The sequence below is a fragment of the Planococcus citri genome, chromosome 1, assembly GCF_950023065.1.
Source record: "Planococcus citri chromosome 1, ihPlaCitr1.1, whole genome shotgun sequence".
Classification (NCBI taxonomy): domain Eukaryota; kingdom Metazoa; phylum Arthropoda; class Insecta; order Hemiptera; family Pseudococcidae; genus Planococcus; species Planococcus citri.
The window spans coordinates 73212476-73235737 of NC_088677.1; the positions used below are offsets into that span (position 1 = coordinate 73212476).

Genomic DNA, 23262 nt, shown 5'->3' on the forward strand with positions numbered 1-23262 from the left:
TTTCGTTTTATTTTCTTCGCATACATACTCGTACTCACTTTGGACGACTTCATTTAAGGCATCAAAGTGCCTCACTCACCACTCCATTGAAACCAAAGATTGTGTACAAAATGCATTTATTAATCTCTAATTCAAAGGTAAGTTTATTTTATTAAAGTTTATTACGAGCAGAGAGGTACATATTAGGTATGTTACAGTACAGTAGGTACCTGAATCAAGAGAAAATATATTTAAAATTCAACGGATAAATTTCACGCAAGAGATTGCTATATTAATTTTTTTTTAATATTAATTGAATTTAAGTGATCAGTCATTTTGGAAATTGAGGATCCCCCAAAACGAGTAAAAATTTCCAACGACAAATTGAAATATGCAGACGGAAACGAAAAAAAAATTCATCACTTGTAAATTATTTTGATTCTTTTCTCGCAAATTCTTTCAAATGACCCGCAAACAAAAATTCAATGGTATTCGAAAACACAGAATTATTTTTAATTCGGTTTTTTTGACAATTCATCATGCTCATAAGGAAAAATTTCATCTCCCGAAAAAATTGAAACAAAACATGGATCAATTACGTCTCGTATTTCATTTTGGGATGTTTGGAATTTTGACTCGTAAATTTTAGGTAAAAATTTATGCCTGCCATTTTCCTACAGCATCAATCATAATCAAAATTTCCAAACAGAAGAAATTTTCATTTTGAAATAGCCCTCTACTGAACTTATTGTATGGAAAGTTATGACACAATCCTGTTTTTTACCAAATTTTTTCTGAACCTCTCAATTCCAAGATGTAATTTTTTCGAAATCGAACCTCCCCTTTCCTGAACATCTGAGCCATGTTTTATTTCAATTTTTATGAGATGTGAAAATTTTATGAGCTATTCAAATTCTCAAAAAAAAAATGAATAAAATGCTGAGTTTTGTAAGTTGATAAATATCATTCATTATGCACATCGTTCATTTCATCAAACCATAGAAGAGAAAGAGAACTCGCAAAAATTTTTTAGAGAGGTTATGCTCAAGACACCAATGTGCTTTTGATTCCAGTGGATTTACAACAATTATTCCATTTCAATTCCATCGAAACCATTATGAAAACAAATTCTACCATCGACATCATCAACTTATACCCACGCATAAATCAATGAGACCGCAACCATTTAAAAAATTCACCCATAGCTAACACTAGGATTGCTCGATAGCCAAACTGTAACGGAAAAATGAATAAAAATACCATCACGTCTGCGGTAAAATACACAAACAGAGGAAAATATTCGCGGTCAAATGTAACCAAATGATAGGTAGGTACCCATACACGTGGGCAAATTCTTAATCTCGGTCACGTACAAATAACGATGGAAAATTTTTACCTTCTGTGACGGTAGTGAATATAAATTACGTCGAGTGTACACTTTTGAATGGGATTAGTATGTACTTCAATATAAATCGTCCAACGAACGATCTACTTGGGCGCGACTAAAAGCACGTCAACAATAACAGCTTCTTTCCAAGAATTTGGTAGGATGAGTAGATAGATACTCTGTTCTACGAATAAAAGGAACTCTTATCAACAAGCCATTTGCGGTTTAGGTATATTACAGTCAGATTTTTAGCCATCACGTTGATCTTAGCTTTGGATATTTTTATCTCATGTCGTACTTACCCAGAGAGGAAGAAGTAGCAGATGGTCGCCGCCGAATTTCGAGTAATGACCCTTGGATTTCGAAGAATTGTTCATTATTACAACAAACTTGAAGAAAAAAAATCTCGAGTTTTCGCAGACGCTATTAAAATAAGTAAGTATATTTTTGGTAATGCCGCCGGTGAGTGAGTCTTGGAAAATTTCCTAGAGTGAGCTGGATGAATCACCATGGATGATATTTTGCAAATTCTCCCATTGCCAGTCTGATTGCAAGATAGATTTTGCATTTATTTTCACCATAAGTAAGTACCTATTGGTTGATGATTCTGAAATTTTGTAAAAAAATTATCAATTTCAAAAAAAAAATCTGAATTTTAACTAAGTATATTTATTTACCCTTTTTATCTATTAATAAAAAGTCTCCGTTTATCCTTCCAGTTTTCACCTAGGTATTTATTTTACAATCGGTAAGTAAGTACCTATTGTAGTTACCAAAACTTTATCTAACATTTGGTCAGTCTTATAACTCTTGTAATGAAAAATCTGGCTTGATCTTTGTAGCAACGAGTATCAGGACCGCATAATACATTCTGTTGACACGAATATTCTGCTGTCATAATTAAATTTAATTAAAAAATTCAACAATTCGTGATTTTTACTAATACCAAATAAGCCATTTCTTATTTATGGCATAGGTTTAGGTATGGCTGATAAATTGTTCAGTTCGAGTTTGAAGCGCAAAAACTATAAAAATTTAAATTTTGATTATCTATTAGGTAGGTAAAAATACCCATACCGATTCAAGTTCTAAAATTGTGGAGTCTCAAAAAATACGGCTCAGCACAAAAAAATATTGTTTTTTACTTCTTGAAATACCTGCGAGCGTTTGAAAGCTTTTGCCCCTGCTTGACTTGGGCCTCTGAGTTTTTTTAAAAATTGGATTTTGAAAAAAAATCATTCAAATTTTTAAAATTTTTTTAAAAATTGGACAAAACACACTTTTCACCCGAAAAAAACATCGTTTTTTTACTTCTCAAAACAAGCTTTTACCCTCGCTTCGCTCAGGTCTGTTTGCTATTCAAACCTCATAACAAATTTGTTCAAAAACGCTTTGTTCATCTCTTTAAAGTTGAAATACCTACAAATTTTTGAACGCTTTTGCCCTCATTTCGCTCCAGTCAAATTTTTTATCTCTTTCATCCACTAAAGAAATTCCATATTTCAAACCTCCATAAACTCAAAAGGAAAAATAACAATTTTTTAATAAGTCTTAATGTGAGTACCAATTATGTAAGTATGTCAATTGAAAATTTGTCATTTCGTCTTTTATGTATTTCGTTTTAGAAACTCGTTATAGTTTATGCGGCAAAATTTGTAGCCTAGGTACTAGTTTTTTCTCAAACCGATCGGCAAATTTTCAGTCACCCCCCCCCCCTCTTAAAAAATCCCTAGTTTTGTTCCTGTCAATTCGACTTATTTTTTGAAAAAATGAAGAAAATAGCAAAAACAAAAATCAATGGCACAACTAGCATTCAAGTATCAAAACCTGAAAAAAAAACAGGAGGAGAAAAATTTTACATAGGTTGGGAATAACATTTTGAGGGTAGTATTCGGTACATCCACCAGGAGCTTCCTACCGACCCATGTCACTGATCGACTCGTGATCGCATTTTAAAGAAAAAAACTTGAAACGCAGATCGTTATTTTAAATTTTTTTTTCTCCGTGAGAACCGAGCAAAGATTTTCTTAAGCATAAATTTAATTTTTTTGACATAAAAAACTAAAAAAAAATTCAAAAAATTTTGCAAACTTTGATTTTATTGCGTCTTTTTTTCAACTTTTGGGAGCTCCATACTGAAGGACCAAAGTATAGCTTGAGGGAAGGTTTTCCCTTGAAAAAGGGATTAGGTACTCGTATTTAGAAGAATTTTAATGCAGGAATACGTTATTTTGGGGCAAATCCAATCCATCAAATGAAATCTCGATTTGGGGGCAAAAAATGTAATCAAAATTCAAAGTCAATGAATGAGGCAGGTTTTGAAACCCAAATCCAACTTTTTATGATGACTGATGAAATTCAGAGGTGACACTACCAAAAAGTGGCAAAAAATCACCTGTTTTGTAAATGACTCTGTTTCATCAAAAATTGTCTAGTTTTTTTAGCTCTAGTTTCCACCCACACTGCTGTTCCGAGAAAAATAGTATGTACTTATTTGAGACTCTACGCCGACCTAGACCGTTGCCATTAAAACCCAAAACCACTTTTAAGGTTTTACTGAGAGGTTGACAATTTACAAATCGATCATTTTGGAACAAATTCGTGTTTTGAAAATTTTTTCCACTTGAATATTTCGTATTAAATAAATAATGATGCCAAAACATCGAAAGATATGATTTCTGAAACTGAGGACGTATTTTGGAACGCAGTGATGCCAATTTTTTAGGACATTATTGTCGATTTCAAAAAACAAAAAAAAAATTGAACAAATTTTTGGCTACTCTTTTATAAATTTTTAAAAATTGATAATAATGACAAAAAATTTACACCAGTGGGTTCTAAAACATTTTCTCAGTTTCAGAATAGTAGGTATATTACACAACGAGGGCCGAAAAAGTGATTTTTGACGAGGGTGAGGTTTGTGACCCGAACGAAGTGAGGGGAACAACTCACACGAGTTCAAAATCACTTTTTCTCCGAGTTTAGTGAAGTAATTTTTCCTGAACGAGGGTGGAAAGTACTTATTTTTACATCCGAGCGATCCTCGCGAGGTTGGAAAAGTAGTACTTTTCAGCCCTAGATAGGAAAATGGTATTTTTTGATATTTTAGTACTTCATTAAATAATACTTTTGAAATATTTGAGAAGAAAAAATTTTTCAAAACTTGAATTCACACAAAAAAATAAAGGCTCAAGTCGACTAAGAATCTCAAATAATACTATTTTTTGGAACTAGACTAAAAGCAAAACAACCACGATGTTTCGAAAATACTTATTTCCCCTGAAGCCAACATTTTTTTCAAACGACTTTCAACTCAAAATGGAAGTCTGCACTGAATTTGGTCAAAATCCTGCGACATTTTTTCCTTCAGGATCCACTCTCTACATAGGTAAAGGTATCTAAGTTGATACATTTTCATTCAGAACACTACGACAACGAAGGAGGCAGGAGGAACGGACGTCGTCAACGTCAGGGCATTACGACGGTCAACGTAATCGTCATTAACGCGGCCGGCCGCCATAACTCATCGCGTAAATATTGGCGATGAAGGCGGCCGAAGAAGATGACGACTCGATGTACAGGGCAAATATCGAGGCCAAGGTCGATGAAATAAATTGAAAAAAAAAATAGTGAAAATATTTTCATTTACGCGCGTCAGTCGTCTCACGCGCGCTATTAAATAATAAACCTAATTTTATTATCGCCGGTTTATTTGCGAAGGTACATTGAGCTCGCGAGTCGCGACCATCCAACATTACTGGTAACTGGAAACAAGCTCTGACACCTAAATAAGTGTACATAAACATAATAATGTAGGTAATAGGTAAACATAAGTAGTGGTGAACGATACACGAGGCGACGCGCGACGACGCACGTATCTCCGTGGGAGATTCCATAGCTGTTCGGAACTACGAGTAATAAATACTTGGGTGCATTTTTTCACTCCCCTCAATGACTTCGTATGGGTATTTTTATCGTCGATGAGTGAATTATAGCGCCTACGCCAAGGAAGTATGGAAAATACTCGACCGTGGCCGGAAGAAGATGGGAATGATGAGGTCGACTCAGGTCTTTCAAGTTCACACTGCATAGTGAACGATCTGAGATTTTCGTGCAAAAAAGTGAGACGAGTTGTACACGTACGAAAAAAATCTCTGCGGAGTTCCAAGAGCTCTCCCATACTCAAACATTAAGACTTAAGAGAACAAGACGTAAAGATCCCAAATATGAATGAAGGTTTGTAAGCTCGGACTACTTGGAGGTATGGAAACAGTGCTCAATATGCTGGCTCGTCTTGGACTTTATTTTTTCGGAAAATTGGAAGGGAGATTTGATTCAACTCTATTTTTTTCGTGAATTTCTGCGATCTGAAGTCTCCTCTGAAAGAGAACTTTTAAATTACGTTTTTTGATTGGAAAATTAGTATAAGTAGCTAGCACAATAAAAAAAACCAGGCATATCATATTCAGGAGGAAAGAGCTCGACTATTATTTTGAGAACTGAACTCGACAAAAAAATATTTCGAACTCCTTTCATGGTTATGATTTTTTTTTTCAAGTTCCCCATCAAACTTCAGGAAAAAGAATTGAAAAAGTGCAACCCTAAAGTTTTTTTTAATATATACCTACAGGAGCAAAAATTAATCTGAGTGGATTTTTACGAATTGTTCAATTTGTAAGTAATCTTATTTTTTATTTCCTATGATCTCGTTTCAATTTTTACAAAATAATCACAGCTTTTCAATTTTTTGATTTTTTTTTTCAAAACTTGAGCGACTGAACGGGCAATGAGAAGTGGTGTCCAAAAAATAAACGTGATACATATAAGTAACCTTAGGTATAAATTCAAATTCAACGCCCTTGAATGAACAGAGATTGACATGTCATAACAATTTCACGCATTTCTATGTTTTTGAGAATAACTTTGAAATTTGATGAAATTGGAGGAAAATTTGAAAAAAATTGAACAAAATCCAAAAACTTGAGTTCAGTTTTGGTTCGAGTTGGTGTATGTAGAATAAGCCTCTCACGATATCATTATTATTACCTCTGATAGCGTAAATTCGATGGTAAGTAAGTATTGAAAACTACTAGACCCAAAAATCAAAACTGGACTCCTCAAATGGGCTGGATTTAGGCAATGGACACTCTTATCGCATTTTACAAAATTTCAGGCCCAACATCTCTGAATTCGGTTCAGTTTTGTTTCTATAGGAAATAATTTTCAAAACTAGAATCAAACGTGTTTTTTCAAAGTTGAGCAAGGAGTTCAAATGAAACAACAACGATCAATGAACAATTAGGTATATGAAATCGAGAGGGTAAACTAATTCTTTGTAAGTAAGTTTGGAGCACTTGCAGGTATGTAATATTGGGGTATCCATTCATTCAGATTTCCAGATGAAATTTTATCATTTTCGAGCACAAAACAGTGGAATGGTAAAAAGTCGATTTTTGCCAAACTTCATCGTGGAAAAAATTAGATCAAATCCACAAACTTTTACTGGATGTTCATGAAGCAAACATCTAGGTGGGGGATCGAGGTAGCTCAAATTTGAATTTCGTTGCATCAAGATAGCCAAATCGTTCCATTTCACGAACATTTTCGACTGAAGCCAATTACCTAATTTGTCAATTATATGTATTTAGAGTATCGGAATCTCGAAATGAACTAAACGGGGGGAGGGGGCTAAATACCATGATAATAGGAAATTTAGGACATTCTAGCGTCGCGTCGCACTCACTTCTCCGACTAGAAAACTATAAAATAAGCATAAGGCACAATTTGAAAATTGTAGGTAGGTAAGTAGGTACTAGGTAATAGGTATTCATATAAATTTCAATTCTTATACTTATCGAATTTCTATATGAAATGGGCACCTTTAAGGAAGATTTATGAGCATAAAAATTTTAAAAACAGCAAAAATTCATCAGATGTGACAACTTTGACGATTCACAGATAAAATGCATAAAATCAACGCTAAAATTCTCATGAATCAATTGCACGTGATTTTTGCAATATTCTGACTGCAAGAGTGTTCTTGCTTGTACATCTACATAGCTTATGAGTTCAACAAGACCTCGTTTTAGAAAATCCATTCGCACAATAAGGCGAGGAGTAATTTTGAAACTTCCTAGAAAAAATACATTCAAACTATTTCAAATAATATACCTGTGACCAATCAAAATGTGCTGAAATTTAGCGCAAACATCGAAATTAACGATAACTTCAACGTTGACTGTAAAACTATACTTACAATTAGTGTAGCCATAAATACTGACCCTACTTTAAACGCTTGTAATACAAAAACAAAATTTTAAAAACGTAAAAGTGATTGTATAAATCCGGAAAGTAGATGAAAAAGGCTGTAATTTGACTGTACTTTGCTGCAATTAACTGGTCAAGAGGCTGAACAAAACAGGAATGACACATAAAACAACAGAAGACCCATGTACTTACGCCAAAAACTAGAAAAAAATGGGCAGCAGAAATTTTTTTGAAATTTTTTCATGTGCATCATTTTTTTTTCAAGTAGTAATTTGGTGATCCCAGAGCACAGAATTATTATTTTAGTGAAAAAAAATTACTTAATACGCCTATAAAAAATTTACAAAAAAATTATTTGATCATTTGTTTTCAACTTTTGGCGTACCTATACTTACGTAAGTGGGTCTTATTTTATTTGCCTTTTTTGTTTCGTTCAACTCCTTCCCCTGCCATATTGTTGCAGCCATGTTGCAACAAAGTACAGTCAAATTGTAGTTTTTTCCATCTACCTACTTTTCGAATAAGGTTAAGGTAGCCCTAGCCCAATATGGACCACATTTTCAAAAAAGCGTTTTGTTCGTGTGACACGTGGAATAGTATGTTTTTGGTGACGCTGAACACGAATATGACGTCAGTTTTGTGATTGGATCCCATCCACGGCCCCCAAAAATTTTTTTTGACTTTTACCTATTGGTGGAGGTTCGGGGGGGCATGGGTGAAGTCGAATCGAAAAACTAAGGCAATATTCGTGTTCAGCGATATCGAAAACATACTATTTCATGTGTTACACGAATGTGACCATTTTGGGGGGGGACATCCCCTTTGTGGGGGTGCTGGGGGTCGTGGACGGGTCAAATCCAAAATCTTACGTCATATTCGTGTTCAGCGTCACCAAAAACATACTATTCCATGTGTCACACGAACAAAACGCTTTTTTGAACTTTTACCCCCTTTGGGGAGGTGTTGGGGGCCGTGGATGGGGTCCTATCAAAAATATGACGTCATATTCGTGTTCAGCGTCACCAAAAACATAGAATTCGATGTATCACATGCCCCAGATTTTCTTTCGAAAATTTCGCCCAAAATTGGGGGTGGGGGTGCTCCCCTCTCCGTCAACGTGTGCCATCTCGAAACCTAAATATTTCGAAAGAGTATCAAAATGTACATCTATGGAAATTTTTTCAAAATTTTAAATGGCAGCTCCCACTTGCAGTGCCATTTTGAAATTTGAACTTTCAAATTGAAAGTTCAACTTTCAATTTTTGAAAATTTCAAAATACTTAAAAAGTTCAAAATTCAATGCCGTTTTGAACTGTGAAATCAGTTTTGATCAAAGTATCATAGTTTTGGAGGAATGGGCTGCTGAAGTTGAGTACCTCGAGACAATGTGAAAATAATGGAAACCCCCCACCCGCCCCCTGAGGGGGCTGGGACCAGGGACCAAACTGATTGCGGTTTTCTTACTTACTGGGTGGGTAGATATTGTGAAAAAAATTTGAGCGAAATCGAAAGCCATGACTTTCAAAATCGCCTTTTTTTGGTTGAGTTGACATGGAATGACCCCCATCAAACTTCAGGGAAAAAATTAAAATACTGTAACCCTAGTGTTTAATTTTGGTCTTTCCAAAACAATCTTTAAATTTTGGAGAACACTGAAAAATTAAAAATCGTACCTAGTCTATGATCTTCTAAAACTGGTGGTTTTTGAAATGAGAAAGAGGAAAAGGGTTGTTTTCGATGAGACGAGTTCACTGCCGGTATCGTTTTTTCACCAAATTCACTGCATCATTCGGAAACTGTGTCAAAGTGCACCTGAAATGGACGCAAAATTGAATCAGAGGTCACCTGAGGGCTCTCTGGGACAGAGAGAAGATTGCAACACGCGATAGTTTTACAAAGATAGCCTATTTACAAGAAAATGACCTCAGGCATCGCTAATCACTATTATAATAATATTTTTCTCACCTCTTGTAATAATTACTCTACTCAAAAGTAATCAAGAGTCTATCCAAATGTTCAGCCATTATTGATTATATGAACGACTGAAAATTAATGCAGAAAAGTGAAGCTCCGAGTAGTGCCGCATGCCGTTTTATTTAACGTGGATTTTTACGAATTGTTTGATTTGTAAGTAATCTTATTTTTTATTTCCTATGATCTCGCTTCAATTTTTACAAAAATAATCACAGCATTTGAATTTTTTGAATTTTTTTCAAAACTTGAGCGACTGAAAGGGCAACGAGAAGTCGTGTCCAAAAAATTAAACGTGATATAAGTAACCTTAGGAATACGTACATTCAAATTCAACACCCTCGAATGAACAGAGATTAACATGTCATAACATTTTCACGCTTTTATATGTTTTTGAGAATATCTTTGAAATTTGATGAAGTGAATAGTCATGTTTGACTTTACTAAACCATCGAGGAAAATTTTTAAAAAATTGAGCAAAATCCAAAGACTCGACTTCACTTTTGGTTCGAATTGGTGTAGAATAAGCCCCTCGCGATATTGTAGAGACAGATTGTGATGCATTTTCGGTCGCGTAAGCGAGAGAAATTCGTTCTGCGTCTAGCCAACATTAAAAATAGTTTCGTAATACGACACCTAGCGGATTAGTTCTCTCAATACTTCGTATCGTGAGAACATACGCTAGAGAAACCAGTCATTTGGCGACTCCCGATGATACAACATCGGATATCAATGTTCCGGACATGGTATAGGCTGTACCTATACCATACGTTTGCGTAAATCTAATGGACTAAATTAGTAGCACAAGTCCAGTCATATACGAAATATGAACTGGTGAAGCTTGTGATCAAGTGATCTATTTCGAAATATGATCTGTGTTCCAGTTACGTTGATAGAGTCGTTCAGATGCACTCGGGTCCAGGAGTTATTACGTAAAACAACTATCGATCCTTATTGTAAATCTCATCTTAATGAGTAACATATATGGACCTTCCCACATCCGTGTACTGTTCCCCATCCCTGTGGTGATGTGCTTTGCACTTTCTTAGGCATAAAATGCCATCTCTCCTTTTCGTAATACTGTACAGGCCAGTATAAATAATATAGCTTGAGTAAGTTGTTATTATGTACTTGATCAATAAACAATACATGGAATAACAACTGAAGATGTTTCTTATTTCATAAGGTAAATATTATTAGCTAAATGTCTGTGTGGTATATGTAAATACACTCAGTGTCCGAAAAGTAGGTAACGAGGCGGTAAGTCGCCAGGTACCTACGAAGCAATCAGAAGCTAGGTACTGCTAGACCTTTAGAAGGTAGCTAGCATATGTGATGACCTATACATGGAGATGTGCTTGAAACAGCATATCGTAATGTGCAAGATTATATCTCCACAATATCATTATCATAACCTCTGATAGCGTGAATTCGATGGTAAGTATTGAAAACCACTGGACCCAAAAATCAAAACTGGACTCCTCAGATGTGTTGGATTTAGACAATGGACAGTTGGACACTCTTATTGCCTTTTACAAAATTTCAGGCCCGACATCTCTGAATTGGGTTACGTTTTGGTTCTGCAGGAAATAATTTTCAAAACTAGAATCAAACGTGTTTTTTCAAAGTTGAGCAAGGAGTTCAAAAGAAATAACGGAATGGTTAGGTTTCAATGATATTGAATCGAGAGGGTAAACTAATTTTTTGTAAGTAAGTTTGAAGCACTTGCAGGTATGTATAATATTGGGGTATCCATTCATTCAGATTTCCAGATGAAATTTTACCATTTTTGCGCACGCAAAACAGTGGAATGGTAAAAAGTCGATTTTTGCCAAACTTCATCATGAAAAAATTAGATCAATGAATCCACACACTTTCACTGGATCTTCATGAAGCCAACATCTAGGTGGGGGATTGAGGTAGCTCAAATTTGAATTTCGTTGCACCAAAATAGCCAAATCGTTCCATTTCAAGAACATTTTCGACTGAAACCAATTATCTAATTCAGTTATCGAAATGAACTGAGTGGGGGGAGGGAGCTAAATACCATTGATAATATTTAAAACCGGTATATTCAGGAAATTAAGGACATTCTAGCGTCGCGTCGCACTCACTTCTCCGACTAGAAAACTATAAAATAAGCAAAAGGCACAATTTGAAAATTGTCGGTAGGTAGGTAGCAGGTACTAGGTAATAGGTACCTATTCATATAAATTTCAATTCTTATATTGAATTTCTATGTAAAATGGGCACCTTTAAGGAAGATTTATGAGCATAAAAATTTTCAAAACAGCAAAAATTCATCAGATGCGACAACTTTGACGTTTCAAAGATGAATGGGGCACATGAATTGTTAATTGCACGTGATATTTGCAATATTCTGATTGCAAGAGTGTTCCTGCTTGTTGTTTATGAGTTCAACAAGACCTCGTTTTAGAAAATTTATTCACATAATAAGGCGAGAAGAGGTCGCATGCTGCTTACCAATCTTCGAGTCGCAAAATTTCAACAAGAAGTTCTGGGCCCAAACTTTATCAAACACCTGATGGCTGATATTTCTGAGTACAGTGTAATTAAGCGCGAAATATAAATATACAGCTGCATTTTTATTACCCTATCTCTAGTCGAGACATGGTCTAATTAATCATAGCTAATTAGTGAGTAGGTAACAGAAACAAGTGATAAACGATAAGAAACGAAAAAAGTAAATTAAAAAATCTGTTCTTATTACGAACGAAATATGGTTTGACTGTGGTAGATCTCATTTAATAAATTCGCACTGAGTTCTAGCTACGTCCGACACCAAAAGAGTGAAAAAAAAACGTAAAATTTTTAAACGTTTGTACCTAGTTGAAATATCGCATTCGAGTGTAAGGCTTATTCTTTTTTTATCACGTTTCAAGTTTTATTATCTACATTCATGTACGATACTACTTAGTTAATAGTTGAGTTTTTAACGTTTGAAGTACCTACGAAACAATGTTGGAATGAATTCATATGCATATACGACATTTTAAAATTTTCATATTTGTTGTGTTTGTTTGACAGGTTGGAAACTACTGATCTTACAGCATGGATGAAATACCGAAAAAAACGGCTTATTCTATTATTCCTATTACGAGTAAAGACGTCGAAAAAGTTACGCTTTTCTTAAGGAAATTTTTCTTTCGCGATGAACCTCTAAATGCAGCTGTTGAGTTATTGGTAGAACCAAATGCTACGTGTCAAGAACTAGAAGAACACTGTGTTAGTTGCATTCCTGAAGGTAAGTTAATGTGTAATTTCATTTTGTCATACGTTTTTAATACCTATACAACCCAATTTTTGTTGGTAAAGTCATAATGTTTTTAAATGCATGTACCTATGCGAGATATCCACAGTGAAACAAAAATAATAATCAGTAGGTACCCAACTTAGGTACCTACCTACCTGAAACTAAGAACTCGTTTCGAGTTTTAAGTAAAATCACTTTTTTACGCTACCCTATGTCTTACATTACTAAATAATTACTTCGTTGAAAAAAAAAAAAAAAAAAATGAAGACATACAAGCTCACAATTAGTGTATTGTTACAGGCTTGTCAATAATGGCTGTTTCACCGAGCGGATATCTGTTGGGAGTCTGCTTAAATGGGTCGTTGACGAGAGACAGCAATGAAAATGATAATTCTAAAGACCATAGCATAGAAGACCGTGCGAATCCAAAATTCAAAAAAGTTTTGCAATTATTGTCAACTGTGACCAAATTATCTGATGTTTTCGGGCATTTTCCCACCGCTGAAAAATTTTTAGATTTGAAGATAATTTCCATTGATGAAAGTTGTCGTGGTCAGGGGATCGCCAAAGCTTTGATTGATAAAACTATGTGAGTAATTTGAGAGTGTATTTACAAAATAAATGCATTAAAAAGGTGAATAAAAATAATGTAAATACATATGTAATATATATTTTCAGTGAAATTGCAAAAGAACACAATTTCCCATTGATCAAAGTGGATTGTTCGAGCCATTATTCAGCCAAAGCAGTATCGCGTTTAGGTTTCCAGAGTATATTTACTTTGAAATACGATGACTATGTGAATAGCGAAGGAGAAAAAATATTCATTACAAAACCACCTCACACCTGTGTCGAAACGTTTGTGATGCCTTTAAGTTCATGATAATTTATATTTGGTGTATCTACCTACTTATCATGTTTTAAGAGATGATGGAATAAGAGTGTCGAATATGGAGGGTCGTCTTGGACTTATTTATTATTTTTTTTTTTTTGAAAAATTGGAAGAGAGACTTGATTTTAACTCTTTTTTTTCGTGAATTTCCGCGATTCAAAGTCTCCTCTTCTGAAAAGGGAGCTTTTAAATTATATTTTTTCATTGGAAAATGATTAAGCATAGGTAGCTAGCACAATAAAAATTCAGGCATATTGTATTTAGGAGGAAAGAACTCGACTATTATTTTGAGAACTGAACTGGACAAAAAATTAGGTACTTCGAACTCCTTTCATGGTTATGATTTTTTTTGCCAAGTTCCCCATCAAACTTTAGGAAAAAGAAATTGAAAAACTGCAACCTTAGTGTTTAATTTTGGCCTTTTCAAAACAATCTGAAAATTCTGGAGAAAACTGAAAAATTGAAAATAGTTTAGAATCATCTAAAACTGATGATTTTTGAAATAAAAAGGAGGAGATGGGTTATTTGTTTGAAATTCGTGTGAAAATTTTTTTAAAAAAAGAACTATTCGAGTAAATTTCAAAAATAACTCCCGTTCAAAATCAATTCGAAAACTACCTAGTTATATTGAAGTCGTGTTTTTGTAGAAAATTAACAATATATTTAAGAGAATTCAAAAGTGAAATATAAATTGCTGCCAATCACAATCATTATAATCAAATGCATAATTCATCAATCAAATATCTCATACTATGCCTCACAGAAAACGTAGGTAGTCAAAGTCGTGTAAAAGGTTCCAAAGGTTGACGTTTGCGTGTGAACGAAGCAAAAAACGCATTGTTAAAACCTCGCCGAGGCGAATCAGGCAAAACGATCGTCATATTCGGAATCATCGACCCAAAATTAGTGCAAAACGATCTGTTGTGGGCCAGTTGCCTACTTTCCTACAGCGTGTTCGATGCCCCCGTTGGGTGCAAAAAAAACTGGAGGAAATGTCAGCAATGTCGCCCAAATGAGCTGAAAATTAGTGCACTGGATTTTTACGAATTGTTCAATTTGTAAGTAATCTTATTTTTTATTTCCTACGATCTCGTTTCAATTTTTACCAAATACACACCTAATCACAACTCTTCAATTTTTTGAATTTTTTAAAATTAACGTGAATTTTTACGAATTATTTAATTTGTAAGTAATTAATCTCATTTTCTATTTCCAACGATCTCAATTTAATTTTTACAAAATAATCACAGCTTTTCAATGTTTTAAATTTTTTTCAAAACTTGAGCGACTGAAAGGGCAACGAGAATTTGTGTCCAAAAAATAAACATAATAAGTAGGTACCGTATACCTAAGTACCTATATTCAAATACAACACCCTTGAATGAACTGCAGAGATTGTCATGTCACTACATTTTCACGTTTTTCTTTGTTTTTGAGAATAACTCTGAAATTTGATGAAATGAATAGTCATTTTATCAAACCATCGAGGAAAATTTGATAAAAACTGAGCAAAATCTAAAGACTTGACTTGACTTTTGGTTCGAGTTGGTGTAGAATAAGCCCCTCGCTATATCATTATTAGGTATACCTCTGATATCTAGCATAAATTCGATGGTAAGTATTGAAAACCGCTGGACCCAAAAATCAAAACTGAACTCCTCAGATGGGTTGGATTTGGACAATGGACACTCTTACTCTTATTGTATTTTACAAAATTTCAGGCCCAACAACTCTGAATAGGGTTCAGTTTTAGTTCTGCAGGAAATAATTTTCAAAAGCAGAATTGAACGTGTTTTTTCAAAGTTGAGCAAGGACAAGACAATCAAAAAAAATATTCGAAATGGTCAAGAGGGTAAACTAATTCGTTGTAAGTTTGGAGCACTTGCAGGTAAGTAATATTGGGGTATATCTATTTAATTCAGATTTCCAGATGAAATTTTAACATTTTCGCACACAAAACAGCGGACGAGTGGAAGGGTAAAAGTCAATTTTTGCTAAACTTCATCATAAAAAAATTAGATCAATAAATCCTGTCCTCAAACTTTCACTGGATGTTCATGAAGCAAACATCAGGATGGGGGATTGAGGTAGCTCAAATTTGAATTTCTTTTCCCCAATAGCGAAATTGTTCCATTTCGAGAACTTTTTCAAATGAAGCCAATTACTTCAAAATTTGTATTTGGGGTATCGGAATCTTGAAATGAACTAAACGGGAGGGGGCTAAATACCCCGAAAATATTGAAAACTGTTGTTTCAGGAAATTTAGACATTCTGGTGTCGCACTCACTTCTCCGACTTGAAAACCAAGGAAATAAACAAAAAGCACAATTTAAAAATATGTACTCGTAGTAGGTAGGTAGGTATTCATATAAAAATTTCAATTCTTAATATTAAATTTTCATATTAAAATGAGCGCATTTAAGGAGGATTCAAAACATCACAAATTCATCAGATGCAACAGGTTTTCTTATAGTCGTGGGCCTATAGTGTATTTGCAATATCCTGATTGCAAGAATGTTCTTGCTTGTTGCTTATAATAAGTTCAGCTGGCTTAACGATCCATTCACAAAATAAATCGAGGAGTACCCAATTTTGAATCTATTTAAATTATTTTGAATAATAGGTATATCCCTGCGAACAATCAATCAAAATATGCTAAAATTTAAGTCAAACATCGAAAACTTAAACTTTGACTGCAAAACTATGATTTTCGACCCTAAAACCCATCATTTTTCAGCTTCATAAAATAAATTTTTCTTCATGAATTCCTACTTGTATTTTGAATCTTCTCTGTAAGAAAAGTTTCAGATCATGGATGTGTTTTTAGCAAGGAAAATAGGTTTGACATAATTTCAGGAAATTCGGCGGATTCTCTTTTTTTTTCAAAAATAAATAATATGAAAAAATGTCATGAAAGTCATTTTTGAAGAGACCTGCCGCATCGATTCACGTATTAATTTTTGTTTCAAGTAATGAATGAATCGAAAACTATAGTTTTTGGAAGACAGAACACTACATAGGAACGTACCTACCTATAAGGTGAGTGATTTTAACTATACCTATGCAAAAATGATTATTTAATCGCGAAACTCAAAATAGGAGTCAAAAGAAAGCTGTAAAATTGAAAATTTTCAAAAAAAATACAAAATTATATAATTTGGATTTTTAAGTGAGCAGAAATTCATTTTTGAAGACCATTCGATCCCCAAACACCAAAATTGGCTCCAAAGAGGAGACATTATAAAATTTAATAAAAATCTGTGATTTGAAAAAATTGGAATAAAAAATTTCAACTCTGAGAACCCTCAAAATTTTTATGTAATTGTGGATTGATACTTTGATGAGCACTAGAAAATTTCAAAACGCCATAAGACAATAGAAAATGTTGGAAGAATTGTTTTTTCAATTTCACCTCCCCCCTATCCACCCTCTATTAGGAACACTTTCCGGCAAACACGTTTTTTTTTTGTAGGTATCAATTTGAAACTTGAAAGAAAAAATTTTGGAACAATTCCGTTGGAAATTCGGAATCTTCATCAAATGTTTTCTAAACCTATAGTCGACCTTCCAGGCTCAGTTTCTTGGACTATCTTAACGTTAAATTTTGGTATTAAAATTGTTCTTCAGTGGCAAATCAAATGCCAAGTTGTAATATCTAATTAGGTAGGTACCTATTTAATAACTACACATAATAATACATAACTTATATACAAACTACTCCGCGTCCCAAATAGAAAATATCTGACATCGCAAAACAAAATCTCAGTAAGTAAATTTTTTTCTTGAGTCAAGCGTAAGTACCTACGATAACAGTAGGAGAAGAAAATAGGTCATCTGAAAATCCACAATACGATACAATACGTTTACTATTTTCATACACACGCGCACAACTCTTCGGTTCGGCGCATTTCATTGATTTTCGCGGCACAGCATCCGTAACACTACTCGCCCTTACGGTGTTATAACTCAGTCAACGAACGAGCTTCGAAAAGTTGATCGAATTTTTGTCTATCGGAAGTAACCAAGATGTGAAGTACATACAAAATTTGATCGGTAAGACGTATCATTATTCGATAGGTAGCTGATAAAATAATTTGTTTCGAAGTGATTTTAAAAAATGGTGGACATTTTTTGGAAACTTTCGTCGTTTTTGTTATTTGTTTTGAAAAGTAGATAGCTGATTTTTGAAGTGTCGTCGACACGAATGTTTAGGTAATCCCAAGTTATGAAATTTTATTGTAGGAAAAAAGCTTCAGACGCGGTTCTTTCGTGCGATCATAATTATTCCTCAATCGATTTCTACTTCAATCTGAATGATAAGAAAGAAAACTTTATATGTTTTGAACTGGGAAATAAAGCAATTTACGTATTCGAACAAAGGAACTCTCTGACATGGGAATCGTCTAACAAAAACTTCAAAAATTCACCAAAAATCAAAAAATCAACTGAAGCAGCTTAAAATTGGTGACTGTTTCTTGTTCGACCTTTTTCCAAGTTTTTCTTTACTCAGAGATTCTCATATTGGGGGGGGGGGGGTTCCTAGTAAGTATTTTACAAAATTTCAGCTCAATAATTTCGTTTATTAAATTTGATTGGTCAGATTTTACTCGGAACACAACACAAGATGGATGAGCCACATTTATTAGAAAAAGATAAATCATAAAGATATCTTCCTGAATACCTATCCGTAAAAATGGAGAGGAAAAATTCCATTTCGAGTGTGAATGGTTCGAATGGACAAATATTCGCTGGACAGCCTTTGCCAATAATAATTCAAGAATTTTTCTGGAAACAAACAGGGTGAGTAGATAATGAATTAGGTACCGTTGTCTTTTCTTCAAATGAAGATTTTAAAAAAGAGAAGAATGCTTTATAGTAAGTACATATAATATTGTTGGTCTCTTCTTTTTTTAACATGTAAGTATTTATTATTCTTCTAATTACTATTCAGTGAATATTAAATATCATTTTTTTCAAATTTCAGACCTTTCATTCGACCAAAATTTGGAAAACATCATGAAGCTTCTTGCATGGTAAGATTAGCTGTAACTTAACACGATGAAACTTATAGCTATAGAGGTTTTCAAATCAAAATTACGCCCCTCTTTATAAATACTCTAAATACCATGAACCTAAATAAACCGATATAACTCGATGAAATTCCAGCAAAATAGGTAACTACAAATATGTATAGGTATCTACAAGGATAGAACTCGGCAACATTTTTAGGTTTTTCAAAGAAAATAAAATGACACAACTGCATTCCAAAACATTTTCCCAGTTTCAAAAAATGATGTAGGTACCTATTTGTGAAGAAAAAATTTTCAAGGTACAAATTTACCCAAAAATGAGCGATTTACAAATTTTCAAGAACTCAGTAGTCCCATAGAAGGGGTTCAAGTCGACGCAGAATCCCAAATACGATCTTTTGGTACTCGGTTATTTTTCCCAAAACAAGTTGTGAATGGGCTAGAACGAAAAAACCACGATTTTTTGAAAATACCCTCTTTTTGAGGATCCCGTATCTCTCCTCCATGGACACCTCCAGGGCTGAAATTTTCAATCAGTAACTTTCAACTCAAAATGAAGGCCTGTACAGAATTTGATCAAAATCCTACGTCATTTACTAAATCAATTCTTCTGTTGATTATTTTAACAATAATGTACATGTGGGATCAACTACTTACTTGATAAAGATTTCAATTATTTTAATTTCTGTTTCAGTTTTGCCAAAATGCTCACATTCACAACGTAAGTTTCTCATATTATAATTATTCATTTTTAAATTTGATAGCATCATTTGAGAGGGGACCTTTTAAGCTGTCATTCTTTGATTTGAACAAAACCAAGATACGAATGGATCGAAAAAGCATGCCCTAAAACGCTTGAAACCAAAATTTCAGATCGTGAAATTCATTTTTCAATTTTTGTCAAATTTTTGAAAATTTTAATAAGTTAAAAAGTTGTTTTGAGGTCGATTTTTGAACTTTTTTATGAAAATATAAAATTCAAAAAATTGCTGGAGGCTCCAGCATGGTCCAAAACTAGTACCTAGTTGGTGATGTTTGGTAGTTGAACTAATAGAATTATTCTCATTGGTTCCTTTCGCTCTAAAAAATTTATATCTCATAAAAGGGTCCAAAAATTTTCCTTGAAACAGCTTTTTTAAATTTTTAAAATTTTCACAAATTCGTCAAAAATCCAAAAATGAACTTTGCGATTTGAAATTAATTATGCAGGAGTTTTAGAGCATGGTCCTTCGATCTGGAATGATTTTGTTTAAATCGGAGAGTCTGAGATCAGAAGGTTCCTCTATTCATATTTAATTATCTATTTTTGCATAAAAAATATTCTTTTGTCATAATTAATGTGATATTTTCATTCAAATTTTTGACCTGTGCATCACCATCAATGTGAACCAAAGGATATGAAAGAAGCTTGCAAAGTACGAATACATAAATATTATATATTTGTTGAGAAATTAATCTTTAAAAAGGTTGGTTCGTATTTAACTGAGTATCACGATTTGTCCTTATGATCAGGTACTTGAAAAGGTATTAGTTCAGAATATACCCATAAATACGGTGAATCCTGTGTATAAAGCAATCCAAAAGGTTCCCAGATGGCGATTGATCGAGGCCGCTTTTCCACACATCGTTCACTGCGTGGCATCATTTTTACAGTACAGGTAGGTCTATAGATCTCAAATAAGCAGAGCTATTTACGGCGAACCGAGTATGCAACTGTTGCAGTTCTCTTCTATTTGACGAATAATATGTGATCCTTTTTGTTTTCTCCACCGTAGGAAAGACGTTATGGATTTGCAAACAGTAAGCCAAACAGAATCCAAATTGTTGTACATCTTACATTGGATAATATTAGATGCAGCCGAAGAATGTGCGGATGCAGATTTCGAGAATGGAGTTAATCAACATCTGCCTTATTACTACCTTTTCCCAATTACCTCGATTACGGTGAGTAATACAGAAACAGATCCATTGGCAAATTCGAGGAATTTAACTATCAACCTAAAATCTATTCATTTTGCTGCAGCTTTTCATTTATATGTTGGCACCGGTGCTGCATCGAATTAAAGAATCCGAGCTCCAATCGTACAGACTGGAAAATGGTATCAAATTGTGGCGAGCTTTATGGGAATATCGTCATCCGGATGCTCCGTGCTTCACTACTTACTGCAAACTTCATCCTAATCGTGTTTGGTGCAGGAAAATTCGCGAACATCACGCTTCTTTCGATATTTTACCTGGACGTAAGGGCAGTTTTCACTTTTGCAATGTAAATTAATCAACACTATATACTTGATTTTGTTTCTTATAATTCGTGTCTGGTGTTCTGACAGGAAAAATATCTAAAGACGAAGAACAAATTAACGCCAGTCCAGTCGGTGGTCCAACAAGTTGCGCTTATTTCGATACCCAATCGTGTAATAAATCGTCGTCCAGTGAAAAGGTAACATTTTAAAATATTTTACCTACTACTCCAGTTATAGTGGCATCTGAATCTTTGATGCAGAAGGGAACAGAAAAAAAATCCGAATCTCCGCAGCAAAAACTAGACTGAGTCAGCCAGAACTCCAGAAGGAACCTTTTTGGGAATTTTAGCGAACATTTGACGAGAAAACAGAACTTTTCAGATAATTTTTGTTGAAAAAAAGTACATGGCGCTTCCAGAAAACTTTGTAAAAACACGAACTTTTGGCAATCATGGCAAATATGCGTGCTTTTTGCAAAAAAATCAGGTTTTTTTGGCAAAAAAATGAGACTTTTTTCGACAAAAATGAAATTTTTTTTAGCCAAGAAACGAGACTTTTCTTAGCAAAAATTAAAAAAATTAGACTTTTTTTGCCCAATAACATAGACTTTTTTTTGGCAAAATGACGAGACTTTTCTTGGAAAAAAAACGAAACTTTCCTTGGCAAAAAAATGATACTTGAGAAAACAGGACTTCTCAAGCAATTTTGACAAAAACCAGGGTTTTCCAAAATTAGATAGATCAAGCAAAAAAATAACAAGCACTTTTTGGATACGTACATTGGCCTTTGCAATTTGGCAAGAAAACAAAGACTTTCCGTTTCCAGTTTCCTGACAATTTTAGCAAAACGTTCCAACTTTTAAAATAATTACAACAAAAAAATAAAACTTTCAGATAATTTTGGCAACGAACGAAGACTCTTTTTGGCAATTAAGGCAAAAATTAGGACTTTGCGAATGGCTTGAGAAATAGGAAAAGACAAAGCTATTTCGACAATGCAATATTACTGACGACAAAATGAGGCTTTTCTAACCTTCTTGACAAAAAGTGACATCTGAGGTAATTCTGGAAAAAAGTAGCCCTTTCAGCAATTTCGCCAAAAGCACGGCTTTTCTGACAATTTTGCACAAAAAAAAAAAAAACAGGTTTTCCCCTGAAATTTTGGCAATAAACAGCGCTTTTTGAAAATTGAGACAAAAATTAGAACTCTTTGGACGTTTTGGTTTGGCCAAAACAACAATACTTTCTCGCCAACTTTAGCAGAAAACGATACTTCTTCGATAAATTAGGAAATAAATAGGATTTTTTGGCAATTATGGGAAAAAATGTACTTTTTTTTAGACAACCGAAGTAGAAGGTAAGATTTTTATTAGGTTTTGACATAATAGCAAGATTTTTTTGCCAATTCAGGAGAGAACTGATACTTTTTAGACATTTTGGTACCAGAGTAAACTTTTGGGCAGGGCAATTCCGGCAAAAAAAAGTACCTAGAATTTCTAGACATTTTTGTCGAAAAGGAAGACCTTTTTGTAATTTTGACAATTCGAAAACCACAATGAATATCTGGCAACAAAAGTCACAAATCAACATTTTTCGGCGATTGAGACATAAATTAGGACTTTCTAGATATAATTATTCTAACAAAAAAAGCAGGATTTTCTTAGTACCTACCTAACTAATTTTTGCAAAAAAGCAGAACATCAGGTCCAGCACACATGAGAAATTGGCGATTCCGCCAGAAAATTAGGACTTCTAGACCATTTTAACAAAAAGCAGGACTTTTATGTAATTTTAAAAATGCTTTAAACAGGATTTTCGATAAATTCATAACAAGAAGTCTTTTAGCGAGTAAGGCAAAAATTAGGTTTTTTTTTAAGTTTGAAAATTTCTTATTTAAATAAACTAAATCAGAGATTCGGACATACTTTTCAACAGGGGTAGGTAGGTACCTATTTTTTTTTTTTTTTTGTTATTTCCCATTTTGAAGATTTGGATGTGTCGACAGTTGAAGCCGATTTTTATTTTATTCCAAACAATAATACCTACCTATGTACTTATTTGTGTAAATGTGTGTCTTCTTATATATGTAGGTGACAGCGATGCCATTTTCCAAATCGTCTGCAAAAACTCTTGTTCAAGAATACTCAAATGGTTCCGGGGAACACACGGTGAGTAAATTCATTACCCACTTGATAGATTTTCATACTGTAGATCAAACAA

The 23262-nt window shown here is 33.9% G+C and overlaps 2 protein-coding genes across 7 annotated transcripts in view; both read left to right on the forward strand.

The window, feature by feature from the left end:
- The first annotated feature begins 12342 nt into the window (after positions 1-12342).
- Positions 12343-13834, forward strand: LOC135831383 (arylalkylamine N-acetyltransferase 1-like). Of its 2 annotated transcripts, none has more exons than XM_065343830.1 (4): positions 12343-12358; positions 12653-12869; positions 13179-13467; positions 13557-13834. In XM_065343830.1, exons 2-4 carry the CDS (start codon positions 12677-12679, stop codon positions 13759-13761), a joined length of 687 nt encoding a protein of 228 aa, XP_065199902.1. In that variant the 5' UTR covers positions 12343-12358; positions 12653-12676; the 3' UTR covers positions 13762-13834. The 2 variants fall into 2 exon arrangements, with proteins under 2 accessions (XP_065199902.1, XP_065199893.1); XM_065343821.1 differs by having other exon boundaries at positions 12344-12474.
- A 3882-nt stretch (positions 13835-17716) lies between these two features.
- The window catches only part of unc80 (unc80, NALCN channel complex subunit), a 41659-nt gene continuing 36113 nt past the window's right edge, over positions 17717-23262 (forward strand). For all 5 annotated transcript variants that reach the window (XM_065343842.1, XM_065343878.1, XM_065343850.1 and 2 more), the window contains exons 1-10: positions 17717-17823; positions 18371-18570; positions 18755-18803; positions 19495-19521; positions 20195-20215; positions 20313-20458; positions 20576-20744; positions 20824-21040; positions 21131-21240; positions 23133-23210. In XM_065343842.1, the coding sequence (XP_065199914.1) occupies positions 18464-18570; positions 18755-18803; positions 19495-19521; positions 20195-20215; positions 20313-20458; positions 20576-20744; positions 20824-21040; positions 21131-21240; positions 23133-23210 (924 nt within the window). In that variant the 5' untranslated portion in view covers positions 17717-17823; positions 18371-18463. The remainder of the gene's footprint in view (positions 17824-18370; positions 18571-18754; positions 18804-19494; positions 19522-20194; positions 20216-20312; positions 20459-20575; positions 20745-20823; positions 21041-21130; positions 21241-23132; positions 23211-23262) is intronic.